This window comes from Staurois parvus, unplaced genomic scaffold, assembly GCF_062004578.1.
Source record: "Staurois parvus isolate SC_StPar_1 unplaced genomic scaffold, SC_StPar_1.0 ptg000449l, whole genome shotgun sequence".
Taxonomy (NCBI): Eukaryota; Metazoa; Chordata; class Amphibia; order Anura; family Ranidae; genus Staurois; species Staurois parvus.
Window position 1 is genome coordinate 5,842,255 of NW_028318245.1, and position 18,537 is coordinate 5,860,791.

At 46.5% G+C, this 18,537-nt stretch overlaps 1 protein-coding gene across 1 annotated transcript; it reads right to left on the reverse strand.

Moving 5' to 3' along the window:
* Positions 1 to 1,204: 1,204 nt before the first annotated feature.
* On the reverse strand, positions 1,205 to 16,200 carry LOC149453457 (uncharacterized). Its single transcript, XM_089688353.1, has 7 exons — positions 15,912 to 16,200; positions 12,535 to 12,655; positions 5,080 to 5,223; positions 4,912 to 4,987; positions 3,554 to 3,855; positions 3,300 to 3,441; positions 1,205 to 2,611 (listed from the first exon to the last, which is right to left on the reverse strand). Exons 2-7 carry the CDS (start codon positions 12,607 to 12,609, stop codon positions 1,281 to 1,283), a joined length of 2,070 nt encoding a protein of 689 aa, XP_089544479.1. The 5' UTR covers positions 12,610 to 12,655; positions 15,912 to 16,200; the 3' UTR covers positions 1,205 to 1,280.
* Between the last annotated feature and the right edge of the window lie 2,337 nt (positions 16,201 to 18,537).

Here is an 18,537-nt window from a genome sequence, read left to right on the forward strand (position 1 = left end):
AAAAAAACAACAAACCATATGCAGTGCAAGTGCCCATGATAAATAAGTGTGAAAAATATATAAAATGTGCCAAAGACACAAGGCCAGTATATGGCCAGTATAAAAATGACTCTTGGACCAGTCACAAGGCCTGATAAAAGGCATTTTCAAGAAAAGCAATTAGTGATGTGTCCTAGTGCCAGTGAAAACACAGCGGGGGTCCCATTTGCATAGTGATTTTCTAGCACCCCTGGGACACCACCCCCATCCTAGCCCCTGACCAGACAAATCCAGCCACATTCCTACCACAAAGGCATTAGCGCTTAGGGAGAGTCCTGTCTTCAACCGGAGACAAGTCTGGTGCACCAGGCCAGATGCAACCCATGAGGAAAAGGATACCTCCTACCGTGCCCACCTTATTACATTCGGAAAATACTAACCGTTGTCCCCACCCAACAAAGAGCACTTAAAGTAGAACTAAAGGCAAAACATTTTTTCCTTTTTGATTGAGTGAAGGAGGGTTATAACCCTTGCCAGTCTTTTTTTGCCATCTGTGCCCCATTGGGGGGGATTTCCCTTTATTTCCTTTTCCATAGCCAAAACAGGAGGTGAGAGGAAACTTCTCCAAAGTGAGGAAATCCCTGGTTGTCACCAGGATAACCAGAGTTAGTAGGGTTATAGCCTTTGGCAGTCTTTTTGCCATCTGTGCCCCATTGAGGGGACTTCCCTTTACTTCCTTTTCCATAGCCAAAACAGGAGGTGAGAGGAAACTTCTCCAAAGTGAGGAAATCCCTGGTTGTCACCAGGATAACCAGAGCTAGTAGGGTTATAGCCCTTGTCAGTCTTTTTTGCCATCTGTGCCCCATTGGGGGGGACTTCCCTTTACTTCCTTTTTCATAGCTAAAAACAGGAGGTGAGAGGAAATTTCTCCAAAGTGAGGAAATCCCTGGTTATCACCAGGATAACCAGAGCTAGTATCCCTATTGGAAGATTTGGAAGATCTTGTTCAAAGCACCTACTGAGGACCTATTACTGCATGAGAGTAGCCTGTCCTGTGCTCATGCATAAATCTACACTCTACTTTATATATTCTCCTTCACATTATGAGAATAAACCCACTATGGATCCAAGGTCTTCAACCCTTGCCTTCTCCTTCAACAAATACAGCACCTGTGGCAAGATCTGACCTCCTGTATTAAGCAGAAAGAACAGAGGCAGAGTTGGCTCAGCATTGAGGCAACACTTTATTAACATTAGTCTCTGCCTAAGCAAATACAAAATTTGGGATCGTTCTTCATCAGTCAATGAGTGTGACCTTCCTGGTGTTGACCAGGAAGAAACTTCCGGGGACACCTGCCACACTCCGAACAGGAAGATGTCTTCTCGCCCGTGTGAACTCTCTGATGGGCGACGAGATGAGCTTTCTGCGTGAAGCATTTCCTGCACTCGCCGCAGGAAAAAGGCTTTTCACCCGTGTGCGTTCTCTGGTGCCTCTGAAGATCTGACTTTTTGATGAAACTTTTGTAGCATTCGGAACAGGCATACGGCCGCTCCCCTGTGTGTATGCGCTGATGTATAGCAAGCTGTCCTTTTTCCAGGAAGCACCTTCCACACTCCGGACAGGAAAACGGCTTGTCTCCTCGGTGAAGGCGCTGATGTTTGACAAAGGCTGACCGCTGGAGGAAGCACTTTCCGCACTCCGAGCATGCAAATGGTTTCTCGCCTGTGTGGATCTTTTCGTGAATCCGTAAATAACATTTTAACGTAAAACTCTTCCCGCACTCTCCGCATGTGAAATCTTTGTCGCCGTTGTGAATCCGGAGATGTGTCAGAAGGGACGACTTCCTTGAGAAGCATTTCCCGCACTTAGAACACGGAAACGGTTTCTCTTCTGTGTGGATGGATTGATGTGTGGCAAGGTTGGTCTTGGTGGTGAAACATCTCCCGCACACAGCACAGGGGAAGGGCTTTTCACCAGTGTGGACTCTCAGATGTTGGATGAGTTTTGATTTCACTGGAAACCGTTTCCCACAATCAGAACACGAATAAGGCTTTTTCCCAGTGTGAGTCCTCCGGTGGTGGTTAAGTTCCTCTTGCTCCTCAAAGCTTTTCCCACAGTCTGAACATATAAATGAGATTATATCAGTGGCCATTTTTGGATCCTCAGCAATTTTTGATGCCCTTGAGAAACATTCACCCTTTTCCGTACGAAGACCAGGTTCATCCTTCTCGGACTTAAAGACGGGCCGTTCTTCGGGGATAGAGGGATCCAGTGATCTAGCTATGTTGTGAAGTCCTGGAGAAGCAGTTTTTAAGCTATTATAAGGAGATTTCTCCAGTTTAGAGGCATCTGGTGATCTGGCTTCACTGTGTCTTGTTGGGTGGACTACTGGGATAACACTTTGTGAGTTATCGGCAGAGGTTTCCTCAAGATTAGGTGACCTACCCGTAATATACAGTCCTGAACCTGGAGCTGGAGGAACACTATCTGCCTGATCTGAAAAAGATACCTCAAGATCTGTTGGACTTTCTTCACTGTGACGTCCTGGATGGCTGTTTTGTGTAACGGGTTTTTCTCTTTGACAGTCTTGAGTTATGATGTTATCTTCTAGGTCACTGTCGAGGTGCCCATCTGAGGTTTATAAAAAAAAACAAAAACACTTTATTACATTTTAATAGAACTACAGCTACCCAATGGTTACCAGGAACCTGGTCACTGTCTTACGACATGACGTCATCACGCATCACACTTTATTACATTTTAATAGAGGTAACGACAGCTACCTAATGGTCTACCAGGATCTTGGTCATTGTCCTATTACCGGCTAAAAGCACTCCAAGTGTGGAAAAAGCTGTGCTTCATCAATGGCCCAGAACAATGATTAAATATAAGTAAAATCAAATTTCAGACAAAACGCATAGAGCGTGGCTATGACATGAAATTATTGCACATCACACTTGATTACATTTTAGTAGAGGTAACTACAGCTACTCAATGGTCTACAAGGAATGTGGTCAATGTCCTATTACCGGCTAATAGCACTCTGTGGAAAAAGCTGTTCTTCATCAAAGCACCAAAACAATGGCTATACATAAGTAAAATAACATTTCCGACAAAATGCGTAGGGTGTGGCTACGACATGACGTCATCACGCATCACATTTTAATAGAGGTAACTACAGCTACTCAATGGTCTACCAGGAACGTGGTCAATGTCCTATTACCGGCTAATAGCACTCTAATTGTGGAAAAAAAGCTGTGCTTCATCAATGGACCAGAACAATGATTAAATATAAGTAAAATCAAAAGTGATTACTCACCTGTACTGATCTCTGGAAAAAGGTCTTCCTCTTTAATTGTCACCCTCACTTTAACTTTATCTATACAGCTTGGACTGCCTCTCACACACATCTCTTCTTCGTCATCTTTACCTTCAACTTTCACATCAGCCAACTCTTGAACCTAAACCCATAAAATAATAAAAAGTAACATTTTTTAAAAAAAAGGGACTACATGTAATATTGGTTCACATTATCTCTAACGATCATACAACATGGAGACGATGAGATCCTACCTGATCGTGGAGAGGGATGGTGAGATCTTCCTGTGTGGAATCCCGGGAGTACAGAGGAGGAGGACATCTCTCTGGTGGGTTCCCATTACTGGATCCATTTACCTGATGATGGTGGGGGATGCTGTGATCTTCCTGTGTGGAATCCCGGGAATACAGAGGAGGAGGACATCTCTCTGGTGGGTTCCCTTTACTGGATCCATCTACCTGATGACAGTGAGGGGTGGTGGGCCCTTCCTGTGTGGAATCCCCGGAATACAGAGGACGGGGACATCTCTCTGGTGGGTTCCCATTACTGTATGCATCTGTAGGAAACACACACACTGACTGAATCCATTGTTTCTATGTGTTTATCAGATGATGGGGGATCTAGGTGGTGCTAATTCAGTGGTGGACAATCTAGGAGGGATCCCAAAACAAGCTGTTTACACATTGCTGGTTGCTAGAACTAATTTTCGATCTAGGTCTGGGGTCTCCAAGCTACGGCCAAACTGTCCCACAGGTAGGGTCAGGGTCACCCACAGAACATGATGTAAGTGGATCACCGATGGGGACCTTGATGTAAGGTGGAAATCTGATGTAAGGAGGGGCTCTGATGGAGAACCTAATTTTGAGGGGTCCTATGATATGGACTCTAGGGTAAGTACGGACTTTTACAGTGGATTTTAGACTAGGCGGGCTCTGATAGGGACCATGATGTAAGGGGGACTTCATTTTACTAAGGTTCTTTATTTTATGTTTTGAATCATATAAAGCTGACTGCAAAAAAAAAAAAATAATAAAACTTATTAATTAGTTGTTCATTGATTAATTTTTTTTTTAGCCTGCAAATTTTTGGAAAAACCTACGATGTGGCCCTCATTGTGAAAAGTTTGGAGACCCCTTTCTCTAGAGCAAGGGTCTCCAAACTTTCTAAACAAAGGGCCAGTTTACTGTCCTTCAGACTGTATCAGGTCCGGACTGTGGCCAGTGGGAGTAGAAAAGGTCCCGATGTCAGTGAGAAAAAAATAATGCCCCTTTGTTTGGTGTCAGTGGGAAGACTTCTGCCCCATCATTGATGTCTTTGGACCCTATCATTTGTGTCACTGGGAGGAATTGTGCCTCATCATTGGTGTCATTGGAAGCAGTTGTGCCCCCTTCATTGGTGTAATTGGCGGAGATTATACCCAATTGGTATCAGTGGATAAAATAGTGCCCCAAGGGCCAGATAAAAGTAAGCAAAGGGCCGCATCTGGCCCCCGGGCAGCAGTTTGGAGATCACTGGTCTAGAGAGTACTGGCTGAATGCATTAATCCTATATTCTTGTGTGTTTATCAGATGGAGGATCCAAGTGGACCTTCAGATGAGAAAAGTTGACTTACAAGATGAAAAGATCTGCTGAGCCTCTGAGTTCTCTTCCTTATACAGATCCCTAGAATCTTCTATGTATTCCCAACCCTGTATCAAGAAATAATTATATATACTGTAGTCACCAAATTCTAAACATGTCTGTAACTGGATACTGTCCCAAAATTCCGAGTACCGCCTACCTCTCCTGTCAACAATTTAAGGATCCTATTGGTGACTTCAAGAATCTTCTTGTTGGTGTTACTCTGGGGTGTCAAGAAGTGGGATGGGTCCATGTTGATGGGATATTGTCCATCACCTGATGTTTTCTTGACCACCGCGTAGTCCTGCATATGGAAAAACATTTACTAAATTATTTCCCGGAAGATGTCTCTTTTTTTCCAGTCACGTTTGTATTTTAATAATGGGGTTGAAAGTGAACGCAAGTAACCTTCCCAGGATCCTTAATACTTCTCCGGTCAGGTCTGTGTTTTATTAATAAAGACAAGGGTTATGATATTTGACCTCCCAGAATCCTCCTCACCTCTCCGGTCAGGTCTGTGTGTTATTAGTAGAGATCAGAGTGATGTCAGGTGACCTCCCAGAATCCTCCTCACCTCTCCAGTCAGCAATATGTTTTATTATAAAGGGAAGGGAGTAATATCATGTGACCTCCCAGAATCCTACTCACCTCTCTGGTCAGGTCTGTGTGTTATTATTAAGAGTGAAGTCATGTGACCTCCCAGAATGCTCCTCACCTCTCTGGTCAGGTCTGTGTGCTATTATTAAGGGTGAAGTCATGAGACCTCCCAGAATGCTCCTCACTTCTCCGGTCGGCAATATGTTTTATTATAAACATCTAAACTCCTCGAGCGCCTCGTCTACACCTGCCTATGCTCTCGCCTCAAGGACAACAACCTCCTCGATCCCCTACAGTCTGGCTTCCATCCCCTACACTCCACCGAAACTGCCTTACTCAAACTCTCAAACGACCTTCTAACCGCCAAAGCTAATGGACACTATTCAGGGCTCCTACTCCTTGACCTCTCTGCGGCCTTCGACACAGTTGACCACCCCCTCCTCCTCAAAATACTACACTCCCTCGGCCTCAGAGATTCTGCTCTCTCCTGGCTCTCATCCTACCTGTCACAACGCTCTTTCAGCATTACCTATAATGCTACCACCTCCCCCTCACTCCCCCTCTCTGTTGGGGTCCCTCAAGGCTCTGTCCTTGGGCCCCTTCTCTTCTCCATCTACACCTCCTCCCTTGGCCAACTCATACACTCTCACGGCTTCAACTACCACCTCTATGCCGACGACACACAAATCTATCCCTCAACCCCCCACCTCACCCCCTCGGTCTCTGCCCGAATCACACACCTACTGAGCGACATATCAGATTGGATGTCGCTCCACTTCCTTAAACTGAATCTCTCCAAAACCGAGTTTCTTGTCTTCCCCCCAGCCTGAACCCCACCCCCCATTGACTTCTCCATCACATCCAACAACGCCAATATCAAACCCGCCCTGCAGGCCAGAGTACTTGGTGTCATTCTGGACTCCAACCTATCCTTCCAGCCCCAAGTCCAATCTTTAACAAACTCGTGCAGACTCCACCTACGCAACATCGCCAAAATACGCACGTTCCTAACCCCAGAAACCACTAAACAGCTCATCCACTCCCTCATCATATCACGACTCGACTACTGCAACTCCCTCCTCACTGGCCTGCCTCGCCGCTGGCTATCCCCGCTTCAGTCGATCCTGAATACGGCTTCCAGACTCATGCACCTTTCCAACCGCTCTGTTTCCGCCACCCCCCTCTGCCAATCCCTCCACTGGCTTCTGATTGCGCAACGGATCAAATTTAAAATCCTAACACTGACGTACAAAGCTGTCCACCATACTGCCCGAACTACATCACCGACCTAATATCCAAGTACCGCCCAGCACGCACACTCCGCTCCTCACAAGACCTCCTTCTCTCTAGTTCCCTGGTCTCCTCCTCCCATGCCCGCCTCCAGGACTTCTCCAGGGTGTCACCCATCCTCTGGAACTCCCTTCCCTAACCCTAGTTCCCTTCCCTAATCCCTAATCACTAGAGATGAGCGAAGTATTCAAAAATTCGATTCGGCTGATTCGGCGAATTCGCGGAATAAATTCGATTCGAGTCGAATATATTCGCTGCGAATTTAACTTATAAAAAGGGTGTTTCTAGGCTTCAGAGAGCCTTTATATTAGTGCAGAACACTGTACCTTTAATTTAAATGCCCTTGGAGTCTGCTGGGGAAGAGAAATAATACTGTCAGTCAGTATGACATGCAGATGAGTGCCGTCGATCTTAGAATCACCGCACACTTCACTCATTTGGGCAGTCACGGGGCCAAAACCAGAGTGTGGAGCCACAGTGTGGCGGTGGAGGCAGCAGCAATGGGAGGCCATACAGCACCCTATGACAAAATGGAACCCACCAGCAGTGTGAGGAGACCTGAAAGTGGCACATGGCAGAGTGTGGCGATGGAGACAGCAGCAATGGGAGGCCGTACAGGGACCCATGAGACACTCTGGACCTGGCAGCAGCATGAGGAGGCGGTACAGGGGCCCATGACAGATTACGGGCCTGGCAGCAGCATGAGGAGTCGGTACAGGGGCCCATGACAGATTATGAACCTGGCAGCAGCAATGGGAGGCCCGTAATCTGCCAGCACCCTATGACAAAATGGAACCCAACAGCAGTGTGAGGAGACCTGAAAGTGGCACATGGCAGAGTGTGGCGATGGAGACAGCAGCAATGGGAGGCCGTACAGGGACCCATGACAGATTATGGGCCTGGCAGCAGCATGAGGAGGCGGTACAGGGGCCCATGACAGATTACGGGCCTGGCAGCAGCAATGGGAGGTCCGTAATCTGCCAGCACCCTATGACAAAATGGAACCCACCAGCAGTGTGAGGAGACCTGAAAGTGGCACATGGCAGAGTGTGGCGATGGAGACAGCAGCAATGGGAGGCCGTACAGGGACCCATGAGACACTCTGGACCTGGCAGCAGCATGAGGAGGCGGTACGGGGGCCCATGGCAGATTACGGGCCTGGCAGCAGCAATGGGAGGCCCGTAATCTGCCAGCACCCTATGACAAAATGGAACCCACCAGCAGTGTGAGGAGACCTGAAAGTGGCACATGGCAGAGTGTGGCAATGGAGACAGCAGCAATGGGAGGCCGTACAGGGACCCATGGGACACTCTGGACCTGGCAGCAGCATGAGGAGGCGGTACGGGGGCCCATGGCAGATTACGGGCCTGGCAGCAGCAATGGGAGGCCCGTAATCTGCCAGCACCCTATGACAAAATGGAACCCACCAGCAGTGTGAGGAGACCTGAAAGTGGCACATGGCAGAGTGTGGCGATGGAGACAGCAGCAATGGGAGGCCGTACAGGGACCCATGACAGATTACGGGCCTGGCAGCAGCATGAGGAGGCGGTACAGGGGCCCATGACAGATTACGGGCCTGGCAGCAGCAATGGGAGGCCCGTAATCTGCCAGCACCCTATGACAAAATGGATCCCACCAACAGTGTGAGGAGACCTGAAAGTGGCACATGGCAGAGTGTGGCGATGGAGACAGCAGCAATGGGAGGCCGTACAGGGACCCATGACAGATTACGGGCCTGGCAGCAGCATGAGGTGGCGGTACAGGGGCCCATGACAGATTACGGGCCTGGCAGCAGCAATGGGAGGCCCGTAATCTGCCAGCACCCTATGACAAAATGGAACCCACCAGCAGTGTGAGGAGACCTGAAAGTGGCACATGGCAGAGTGTGGCGATGGAGACAGCAGCAATGGGAGGCCGTACAGGGACCCATGACAGATTACGGGCCTGGCAGCAGCATGAGGAGGCGGTACAGGGGCCCATGACAGATTACGGGCCTGGCAGCAGCAATGGGAGGCCCATAATCTGCCAGCACCCTATGACAAAATGGAACCCACCAGCAGTGTGAGGAGACCTGAAAGTGGCACATGGCAGAGTGTGGCGATGGAGACATGGGCCCCCTGGCCACGCTTGACTTTCTGGCCACATAGTCGACATACGGCTACGTTTACTTCCTCGGGCGGCTTGACGAAAAATTGCCACACCGCCGAGTAGGAAACTTTGCCCCCGCTACTCCTCACTGGCTGACTGCTACTTCCTCCGTGCACACCGGCACCACTACTGGCCGTGGTGGTAGGCTGCAGTGGAGCTGGTGCTCTACTCCGTGGCCGTTTGCCTCCACTGACACTGCTGCGACCCTGCTGCCTCCTGGGCAACCCACCGACTGTTTTGCTCGCTGCCAAGCTGGCACCCTCTTCTCCTGATGATGCGGAAGCAATAGCCTGATGACGACGAGGCTGCCAAGTGCGATCAGCCTCATCATCATCAATTAGGGTCTCCGCCTCACTACTAGCCCCCTCGGCTGCGTGTGGGTCAGGAGACAGACCTGTCTCTAGACCGGCTACTGAGCCACTCTCCTCGCCAGTACTTCTTCGCCTGGCTGCTGAAGAGGCGGATGTCTCCCCCCGTTCCTGACCGCCCTCTGTTAGCTCTTCCTCACTGTACAGTGGGGCTGAGCCCACAGCATGCGATACTTCGCTTGGTGAGGGAACACCAAAGGACAGGGGCAGGTAGAGGACACGTGATTTCAGTGGGCTTGCTCCCGGGCCATGCCAACTAACGGTTGTGTCTGACGTACCCACCGACCGTTGGCTGTAGGTGTCAGAGGTGACCTGGGAAGAGGAAGACGACCGAGCCAACCAATCGATGACGGCAGGGTTGTCGGTGGAGACACGACCGCTGGATGACACCGGGAGCACTGGCCTCTGGCTGCGACTAGTGCTGCCTCGACCCCTTTCTCTGCTGCCACGTCTGCTCGCTCCTGAAACATTGCCTCCTCTGCCACTCCTCTGCGTGTTGTCTGACATACTCTTTAATTCAACGATTCTGTGTCCCTGAGTAACGATTCTGTGTCCCTGAGTAACAATTCTGTGTCTGTCCCTGAGTAACAATTCTGTGTCCCTCAGTAACAATTCTGTGTCCCTCAGTAACAATTCTGTGTCTGTCCCTGAGTAACAATTCTGTGTCCCTCAGTAACAATTCTGTGTCCCTCAGTAACAATTCTGTGTCTGTCCCTGAGTAACAATTCTGTGTCCCTGAGTAACAGTTCTGTGTCCCTGAGTAACAATTCTGTGTCCCTGAGTAACAGTTCTGTGTCCCTGAGTAACAATTCTGTGTCCCTGAGTAACAATTCTGTGTCCCTCAGTAACAATTCTGTGTCTGTCCCTGAGTAACAATTCTGTGTCCCTCAGTAACAATTCTGTGTCCCTCAGTAACAATTCTGTGTCTGTCCCTGAGTAACAATTCTGTGTCCCTGAGTAACAGTTCTGTGTCCCTGAGTAACAATTCTGTGTCCCTGAGTAACAGCTCTGTGTCCCTGAGTAACAATTCTGTGTCCCTGAGTAACAATTCTGTGTCCCTGAGTAACAATTCTGTGTCCCTCAGTAACAATTCTGTGTCCCTCAGTAACAATTCTGTGTCCCTCAGTAGCAATTCTGTGTCTGTCCCTGAGTAACAATTCTGTGTCCCTCAGTAACAATTCTGTGTCCCTCAGTAACAATTCTGTGTCTGTCCCTGAGTAACATTTCTGTGTCCCTGAGTAACAGTTCTGTGTCCCTGAGTAACAATTCTGTGTCCCTGAGTAACAGTTCTGTGTCCCTGAGTAACAATTCTGTGTCCCTGAGTAACAATTCTGTGTCCCTCAGTAACAATTCTGTGTCCCTCAGTAACAATTCTGTGTCCCTCAGTAACATTTCTGTGTCTGTCCCTGAGTAACAATTCTGTGTCCCTCAGTAACAATTCTGTGTCCCTCAGTAACAATTCTGTGTCTCTCAGTAACAATTCTGTGTGCCTCAGTAACAGTTCTGTGTCCCTGAGTAACAATTCTGTGTCCCTGAGTAACAATTTTGTGTCCCTGAGTAACAATTCTGTGTCGCTGAGTAACAATTCTGTGTCCCTCAATAACAATTCTGTGTCCCTCAGTAACAATTCTGTGTCCCTCAGTAACAATTCTGTGTCTGTCCCTGAGTAACAATTCTGTGTCCCTCAGTAACAATTCTGTGTCCCTCAGTAACAATTCTGTGTCTGTCCCTGAGTAACAATTCTGTGTCCCTGAGTAACAGTTCTGTGTCCCTGAGTAACAATTCTGTGTCCCTGAGTAACAGTTCTGTGTCCCTGAGTAACAATTTTGTGTCCCTGAGTAACAATTCTGTGTCCCTGAGTAACAATTCTGTGTCCCTCAGTAACAATTCTGTGTGCCTCAGTAACAATTCTGTGTCCCTCAGTAACAATTCTGTGTCCTTCAGTAACAATTCTGTGTCCCTCAGTAACAATTCTGTGTCCCTCAGTAACAAATCTGTGTCTGTCCCTGAGTAACAATTCTGTGTCCCCGAGTAACAGTTCTGTGTCCCTGAGTAACAATTCTGTGTCCCTCAGTAACAATTCTGTGTCCCTCAGTAACAATTCTGTGTCTGTCCCTGAGTAACAATTCTGTGTCCCTCAGTAACAATTCTGTGTCCCTCAGTAACAATTCTGTGTCTGTCCCTGAGTAACAATTCTGTGTCCCTGAGTAACAGTTCTGTGTCCCTGAGTAACAATTCTGTGTCCCTGAGTAACAATTCTGTGTCCCTGAGTAACAATTCTGTGTCCCTCAGTAACAATTCTGTGTCTGTGTCTGAGTAACAATTCTGTGTCCCTGAGTAACAGTTCTGTGTCCCTGAGTAACAATTCTGTGTCCCTGAGTAACAATTCTGTGTCCCTAAGTAACGATTCTGTGGCCCTAAAGTCTCTTTGGCCCTAACTCTGTCCCTAATACAGAGAGGTCTGTCTCTCTTGAATGACCGGAGGCTAATGGAGAATTCTAAGATGGCCGCAATTTATAGCTCGACCATTACACAGTGCTGGCTGGCTGCTGATTGGCTAATGCGATCACATGCCATGAATGAATGCATTATGGGTCAGCGCGCCTTGTCTGCGCTCCTTCCCAGAGATCCCCGCTCCGTCGCCACACATGTCGCCGCCATTTTTGGAAAATTTCGATTCGCGCATCCGAAGTCTGCTAATATTCGGATTCGGCGCGAATCGAATTTTTCCTAATCTTCTAAACGAATTCTACTTCGCCAAGTTCGATTCGCTCATCTCTAATTATCACTTACTCTCCTCTCCTTTAGGCGCACCCTGAAAACCCATCTCTTCAGGGAAGCCTACCCCCTGCTAACTTGACCGACCTCCTCCACTCTTCCTACCACTCCATCCCCCACAGCTATCTCCTCCTGTGCCACTATCCCCTCCCTCCTAGATTGTAAGCTCGAAAGAGCAGGGCCCTCGATCCCCTCATGTTTCGCATTGTATTGGTATTGTTCTGTCACATGTTCTGTCCCCCTTTGTAATGTACAGCGCTGAGCGAACTATCGGCGCTTTATAAATACTGTATAATAATAATAATAATAATAAAAAAGGGAAGGGAGTGATATCATGAGACCTCCCAGAATCCTCCTCACCTCTCCAGTCAGCAATATGTTTTATTATAAAGGGAAGGGATTGATATCATGAGACCTCCCAGAATCCTCCTCACCTCTCCGGTCAGCAGGTAGATGATCTCCAACGTAAGATCTAATATCTCCTTTATGTACATTTTGTGCTTGTCCATTGCTTGCTTGGAGGACACACATGTATCTATGTTGGAACAGCTGTCTCTGAAGTGAAGATCCAAAAAAAAACCCATCATTATGTGGTCCAGAAATAGTCGTGCAACACAATCAACATTGGTCCATGGGTGGTAGATCAGCCATGCTGAAAAATTGCCCCAAGCAGTTTGCTCAGTAGGCAAGTGTTCAAGCAACACCTCATTGCAAATTGTGAAAACAACAGTCAAAAATGGACCCCTTTTCCTCTAATACATTATGAGAAGTAGACCAATATAAGCTGTACTCTGTCAAGGTGGAATGTGTTGAGTTGAGATGTTGGAGGAGAGCAAATGAAGCGTTTGCTCCAACCTTCTGTATAGTCCAGTGCCTTGAAAAAGTTTACATACCCCTTGAAATGTTCCACATTTTGTCATGTTACATTCAAAAACATAATTGTATTTTATTGGGATTGGATGTGATAGACCGACACAAAGAGGCACATAATTGTGAAGTGGAAGGAAAATGAGAAATGGTTTCCAACATTTTTGACCAATAAATCTGTGAAAAGTGTGGTGCCATTTGTATTCAGCCCCCCGGAGTCAACACTTTGTAGGACCCCCTTTCACTGCAATTCCAGCTGCAAGTCTTTTTGGGGATGTCTCTTTGCACATCTAGAGAGGGACATTTCTGCCCCTTCTTCTTTGCAGAAACGCTCAAGCTCTGTCAGATTGGATGGAGAGCGCCTGGGAACAGCAATTTTCAGGTCTGGCCACAGATTCTCCATTGGATTTTGGTCTGGACTGTGACTGGGCCATTCTAACACATGAAGATGCTTTGATCTAAACCTTTCCATTGTAGCTCTGGCTGGATGTTTCAGGTCGTTTTCCTGCTGGAAGGTGAACCTCCGCCCCGGTCTCAGGTCTTTTGCAGACTCTAACAGGTTTTCTTCTAAGATTGACATTTTAACAGAGCTTTTTTTTTAAACACCTATATGTGAACGGAGCTTTAAGGTTTTTTAATCGCTGTTTGTATCTCCTAGATTGTAAGCTCGAAAGAGCAGGGCCCTTTAACCCCTCGTGTTTTGTTTTGTTACTGTTCTGTCCCCCACTCTAATGTACAGCGCTGAGCAAACCTTTTAGCGCTATATAAATACTGTATAATAATAATAATTTAGAAGATAATTTTTGCACTTCCTGTGGAGACACCGGGACAGAAGTGAGGGAAATCTCTTCAACAAGGATGCAGGCAATAACTAAATCACTTTTATGGCGATCGGAGAAGGGTCAGAACTTGTCGTTTACTATTTGTATGGAGAAAATTTCCCTCACTTATTGTGTACTCACTAAAAAGGAAGTAAGGGAAGATCTCCCAAGTAGAGGGCAAAAAAAAAAGGACCAAAGCAAGGAACATCAATTATGGCAATTTTATTAAGCAATAGAGTGTGAGAATCATTCATTTTGCCAGTTTCTAAAAATTTGAGGAACATTAATAATGGCAATTATGGCAATTTATTAAGTGTGAGGAACATCAGTTTTGGCAGTTTGGCCAGTTTATGAAGTGTGAAGAACATCAACTGTGGCAATTTTGCCAGTTTATGAAATTTGAGGAACATTAATAATGGCAATTATGGCAGTTTATTAAGTGTGAGGAACATCAGTTTTGGCAGTTTGGCCAGTTTATGAAGTGTGAGGAACATCAATGACGGCAATTTTGCCAGTGTATGAAATGTGAGGAACATCAATTACAGCAATCTTGCTAGTTTATTAAGTGTGAGGAACATTAATATCGGCAATTATGCCAGTTTATGAAGTTTGAGGAATATCAATTACAACAATTTTGTGAGTTTATGAAATTTGAAGAACATCAATAATGGCAATTTTGCCAGTTTATAAATTGTGAGGAACATCAATTACAGCAATCTTGCCAGTTTATGAAATGTGAGGAACATCAATAACGGCAATTTTGCCAGTTTATGAAATTTTAGATACATGGCAGTTTATTAAGTGTGAGGAACATCAGTTTTGGCAGTTTGGCCAGTTTATGAAGTGTGAGGAACATCAATGACGGCAATTTTGGCAGTGTATGAAAAGTGAGGAACATCAATTACAGCAATCTTGCTATTTTATTAAGTGTGAGGAACATTAATATCGGCAATTTTGCTAGTTTATGAAGTTTGAGGAACATCAATAAAGGCAATTATGCCAGTTTATGAAATTTGAGGAATATCAATAACAGCAATTTTGGCAGTGTATGAAATGTGAAGAACATCAATAACGACAATTTTGCCAGTTTATGAAGTTTGAGGAACATCAATAATGACAATTTTGCCAGTTTATGAAGTTTGAGGAACATCAGTAACGGCAATTTTGGCAGTGTAAAAAATGTAAGGAACATCAATTGCAGCAATCTTGCCAGTTTATGAAGTGTGAGGAACATTAATATCGGCAATTTTGCCAGTTTATGAAGATTGAGGAACATCAATAACGGCAATTATGCCAGTTTATGAAATTTGAGGAATATCAATAACAGCAATTTTGGCAGTGTATGAAATGTGAGGAACATCAATTACAGCAATCTTGCCAGTTTATGAAGTTTGAGGAACATGAATAACGGCAAATGTGCCATTTATGAAGCTTGAGGAACATCAATAACGGCAATTTTGCCAGTTTATGAAGTTTGAGGAACATCAAATAACGGCAATTTTGCCAGTTTATTAAGCATGAAGAAGATCAGCTTTGGATGTTTGGCCAGTTTTTGAAGTGTGATGAACATCAATAACAGCAATTTTGCCAGTGAGGAACATCAGTTTCGGCCATTTGGCCAATTTATGAAGCCGTTCTTCACCACATTCCGACACAGGTGGAAATAAATAAATTAAATAGATCTGTTTTGTTGATAGTCTGTAATTTTTTTAAAATAAGACCTTTTGCTGAAGGTCTTCACTGAACTTTTTTGACACGGCAATGTTTTTTTTAACCACATTTTTTCACACTCTTCGTATGCTTCACATCATCATCGTAACGTTCCACCTCAAAGTTCAGTGGTTAGAAGAAGACTATTTGAAATTCAGCAAACAAAACGGAAAGCTGGCATTTTTCACCGACCTTTATCAATGGGAGGAATATTTAAAAAACAAAATTTAAAATATTCTCTGTGCAGTAAAACCTTCCCCTAAAATGTCTTAAAAAATAGAGAATTGGGGTCATCCATACATAAATCCGCGCTTCGCCAAAGCGACCGAACATTACAGCTTGCAGAAAAGGGGCCCAAAATTCGAGACGTATAATACTCCAGGCAGCCTGGATGTGCAGTGAACAAAACATACCTTTCCCGAGGATTTGGGCATCGGCAGATGATGTCACAGGAAGCCGGTATGGAGGACTATGGGTAACGTAGTTTCTCCAGTAAATTCTGTATTTTTAACCATAAGATTAACCCTTTGGCGGTTTCGTATGCGATAGAGCTGGAATTGAGAGGTCTCAGGATCACGGATGAGGCAACAATGGGGAAGGGGTTCAAATTCTGATATGAAGGGATTCGAAATCTCCAGTTGACATCAGGACAGATTAACCCTTCCTGGCACTGTTGGGATTAACCCCTTACATCGTTCGTTAATCTTTCATTAAAAGCGTTTTGTATCTCATTCTGCCCAGAGATTTAACCCCTTGTTGCAAGTCATCTGATCTGCGTTGTGACATATTGCTCTTTAATGTGGGTTAACCCCCTCCTTGCCGTGAGCTATTTATGGCTGCTTAGAGTGGCTTGGGCTGAGGTCTCCTGATTACCATGTGGGTTAACCTACGCCTTGCCATGAGCTATTAATGGCTCCTTGGATTGGTTTGGGCTGAGGGCTCCCGATCACCATGTGGGTTAACCCTCGCCTTGTCTTGAGCTATTAATGGCTCCTTGGATTGGCTTGGGCTGGGGGCTCCCGATTACCATGTGGGTTAACCCTCGCCTTGCCACGAGCTATTAATGGCTCCTTGGATTGGCTTGAGCTGAGGGATCCCAATTACCATGTAGGTTAACCCTCGCATTGCCGTGAGCTATTAATGGCTCCTTGGATTGGCTTGGGCTGAGGGCTCCCGATTACCATGTGGGTTAACCCTCGCCTTGCCGTGAGCTATTAATGGCTCCTTGGATTGGTTTGGGCTGAGGGCTCCCGATTACCATGTGGGTTAACCTACGCCTTGCCATGAGCTATTAATGGCTCCTTGGATTGGTTTGGGCTGAGGGCTCCCGATCACCATGTGGGTTAACCCTCGCCTTGTCTTGAGCTATTAATGGCTCCTTGGATTGGCTTGGGCTGAGGGCTCCCAACTACCATGTGGGTTAACCCTCGCCTTGCCGTGAGCTATTAATGGCTCCTTGGATCAGCTTGGGCTGCGCCGAGGGCTCCTGATCACAGTGTGGGTTAACCCCTGCCTTGCCGAGGACATGCTAGGATACTGTGGAATAACTCTTTGCTATACAGCAGCTCGCTCACAAATTTGTCTTTTCCTTGTGAATTAACCCTCGTCTCGCTGCGGCTGAGTTATTTTACTGTGAATTAACCCCATCCCTGCTGTAGATACATTTCATTGTTGCTCTCTGTTATAAATTATTATACTGTTATTATTAAAGCTGAACCTTCAGTCTTTCACAGGGGTGTACCGTCTCCTCCCTTTTAGTCTTGCACAGGTGTACTGGCTCCTCCCCTTCAGTCTTGCACAGGTGTACCGGCTCCTCCCCTTCACCCTTGCACAGGCGTACCGGCTCCTCCCCTTCAGACTTGCACAGGTGTACCGGCTCCCCTTCTGGACTGAAACGGCTTACTCTGATTTCCCCGCACACTGTGAGTTTTTCACAATGTGCACTAGAAGCTGCAGCAAGTCAGACAAAGCTCCGCCTCATTTTCTAGCTGGAGGATATCTGGCGTCCTCTTGCCCCTTCCTCCCCAGCCTGACTGTCCATGGCCCCGCCCCTTTCATTCATTGGATTACGGTTCTTTCAATCATGGGGACTCACATGTGGGAGAATGTATGCAGATACAGCCTGCCTAGGAATGCCCATTCCTCCAGGCTGACTCCCACCCACCAGGGCATTTTGATAGTGGCATAACTCCTCCCAAGAACCAGCCGACTGCTTACATAGGGGCTGAGGAGCACTGAGGCAGGGAGCTGTGATGTTTTCCGGAAGCTATGTACACCACCCTGCCGGCCCCTCCCACCAGCCACGATCTGCCTGCATTGCATAGAGAAGCACAGAGACCTGGTGATGACTTCACTGGTTCCAAAATAAGGTGTATAATGAAAAAGAAACGTTTTATTTGAACATTTCATTAGCTTGTTGATTCGGGGGGGGGGGCATATAAACAGATTAAATTTTGACTTTTTTGTTGTAGTTGGGCTGTGAATAAACTTCGGGGAAATCTAGATATCTCACGTGTTGATGTATATTTAGGGGGGGATCGAGGCTCGCTCTCTCCCTCCTTCCTCCAGCCACGAATTCCAAAGTCTGAGCCTCCATAATGAAGAGCACCTGTCTACGCCAGCTGCAACAATGTCATTGACCATACACTCTACAATTCGATTGTACAATCTCCTTTAAATTGACCAATGTTACCAATATGAGGACAGCCCTAAACAATCCACTCAATTTGCATCCAATCGGGCAAGCCTTGCCTTGCCATGGCATTGAGGAAGGGTCTGGGCCCCTGTAGGCTGCAGATCGATATTTGGCATAACCAGACCCACAGCAGATTTCGTCATTGTTAACCATTGACAGTTCCAGGTTGGATGCCCCTATATAGCTCAGGGTGGGGCCACCCTCTACGAATGTAGCTAGCAGATTATTGGGAGGGTGCTCTTCGTAGGCAGTGGGATTGACGTCTGGGAATTTTTGAACTGTTGAAAAAAAGAAGATCCCAAAGAAAAGGTCTGGGAGGAGAAGAGAAGAAGGAGGAGGTCAGG

Excerpts from the sequence above, each read along its gene's own strand:
- LOC149453457 (XM_089688353.1), bottom strand. The coding sequence starts at position 12,609 with ATGGACAAGCACAAAATGTACATAAAGGAGATATTAGATCTTACGTTG. Across the intron at positions 3,442-3,553 it reads CCATCCCTCTCCACGATCAG|GTTCAAGAGTTGGCTGATGT; the intron begins GTAGGATCTCAT and ends TTATGGGTTTAG. Across the intron at positions 2,612-3,299 it reads TTTTCCAGAGATCAGTACAG|ATGGGCACCTCGACAGTGAC; the intron begins GTGAGTAATCAC and ends TATAAACCTCAG.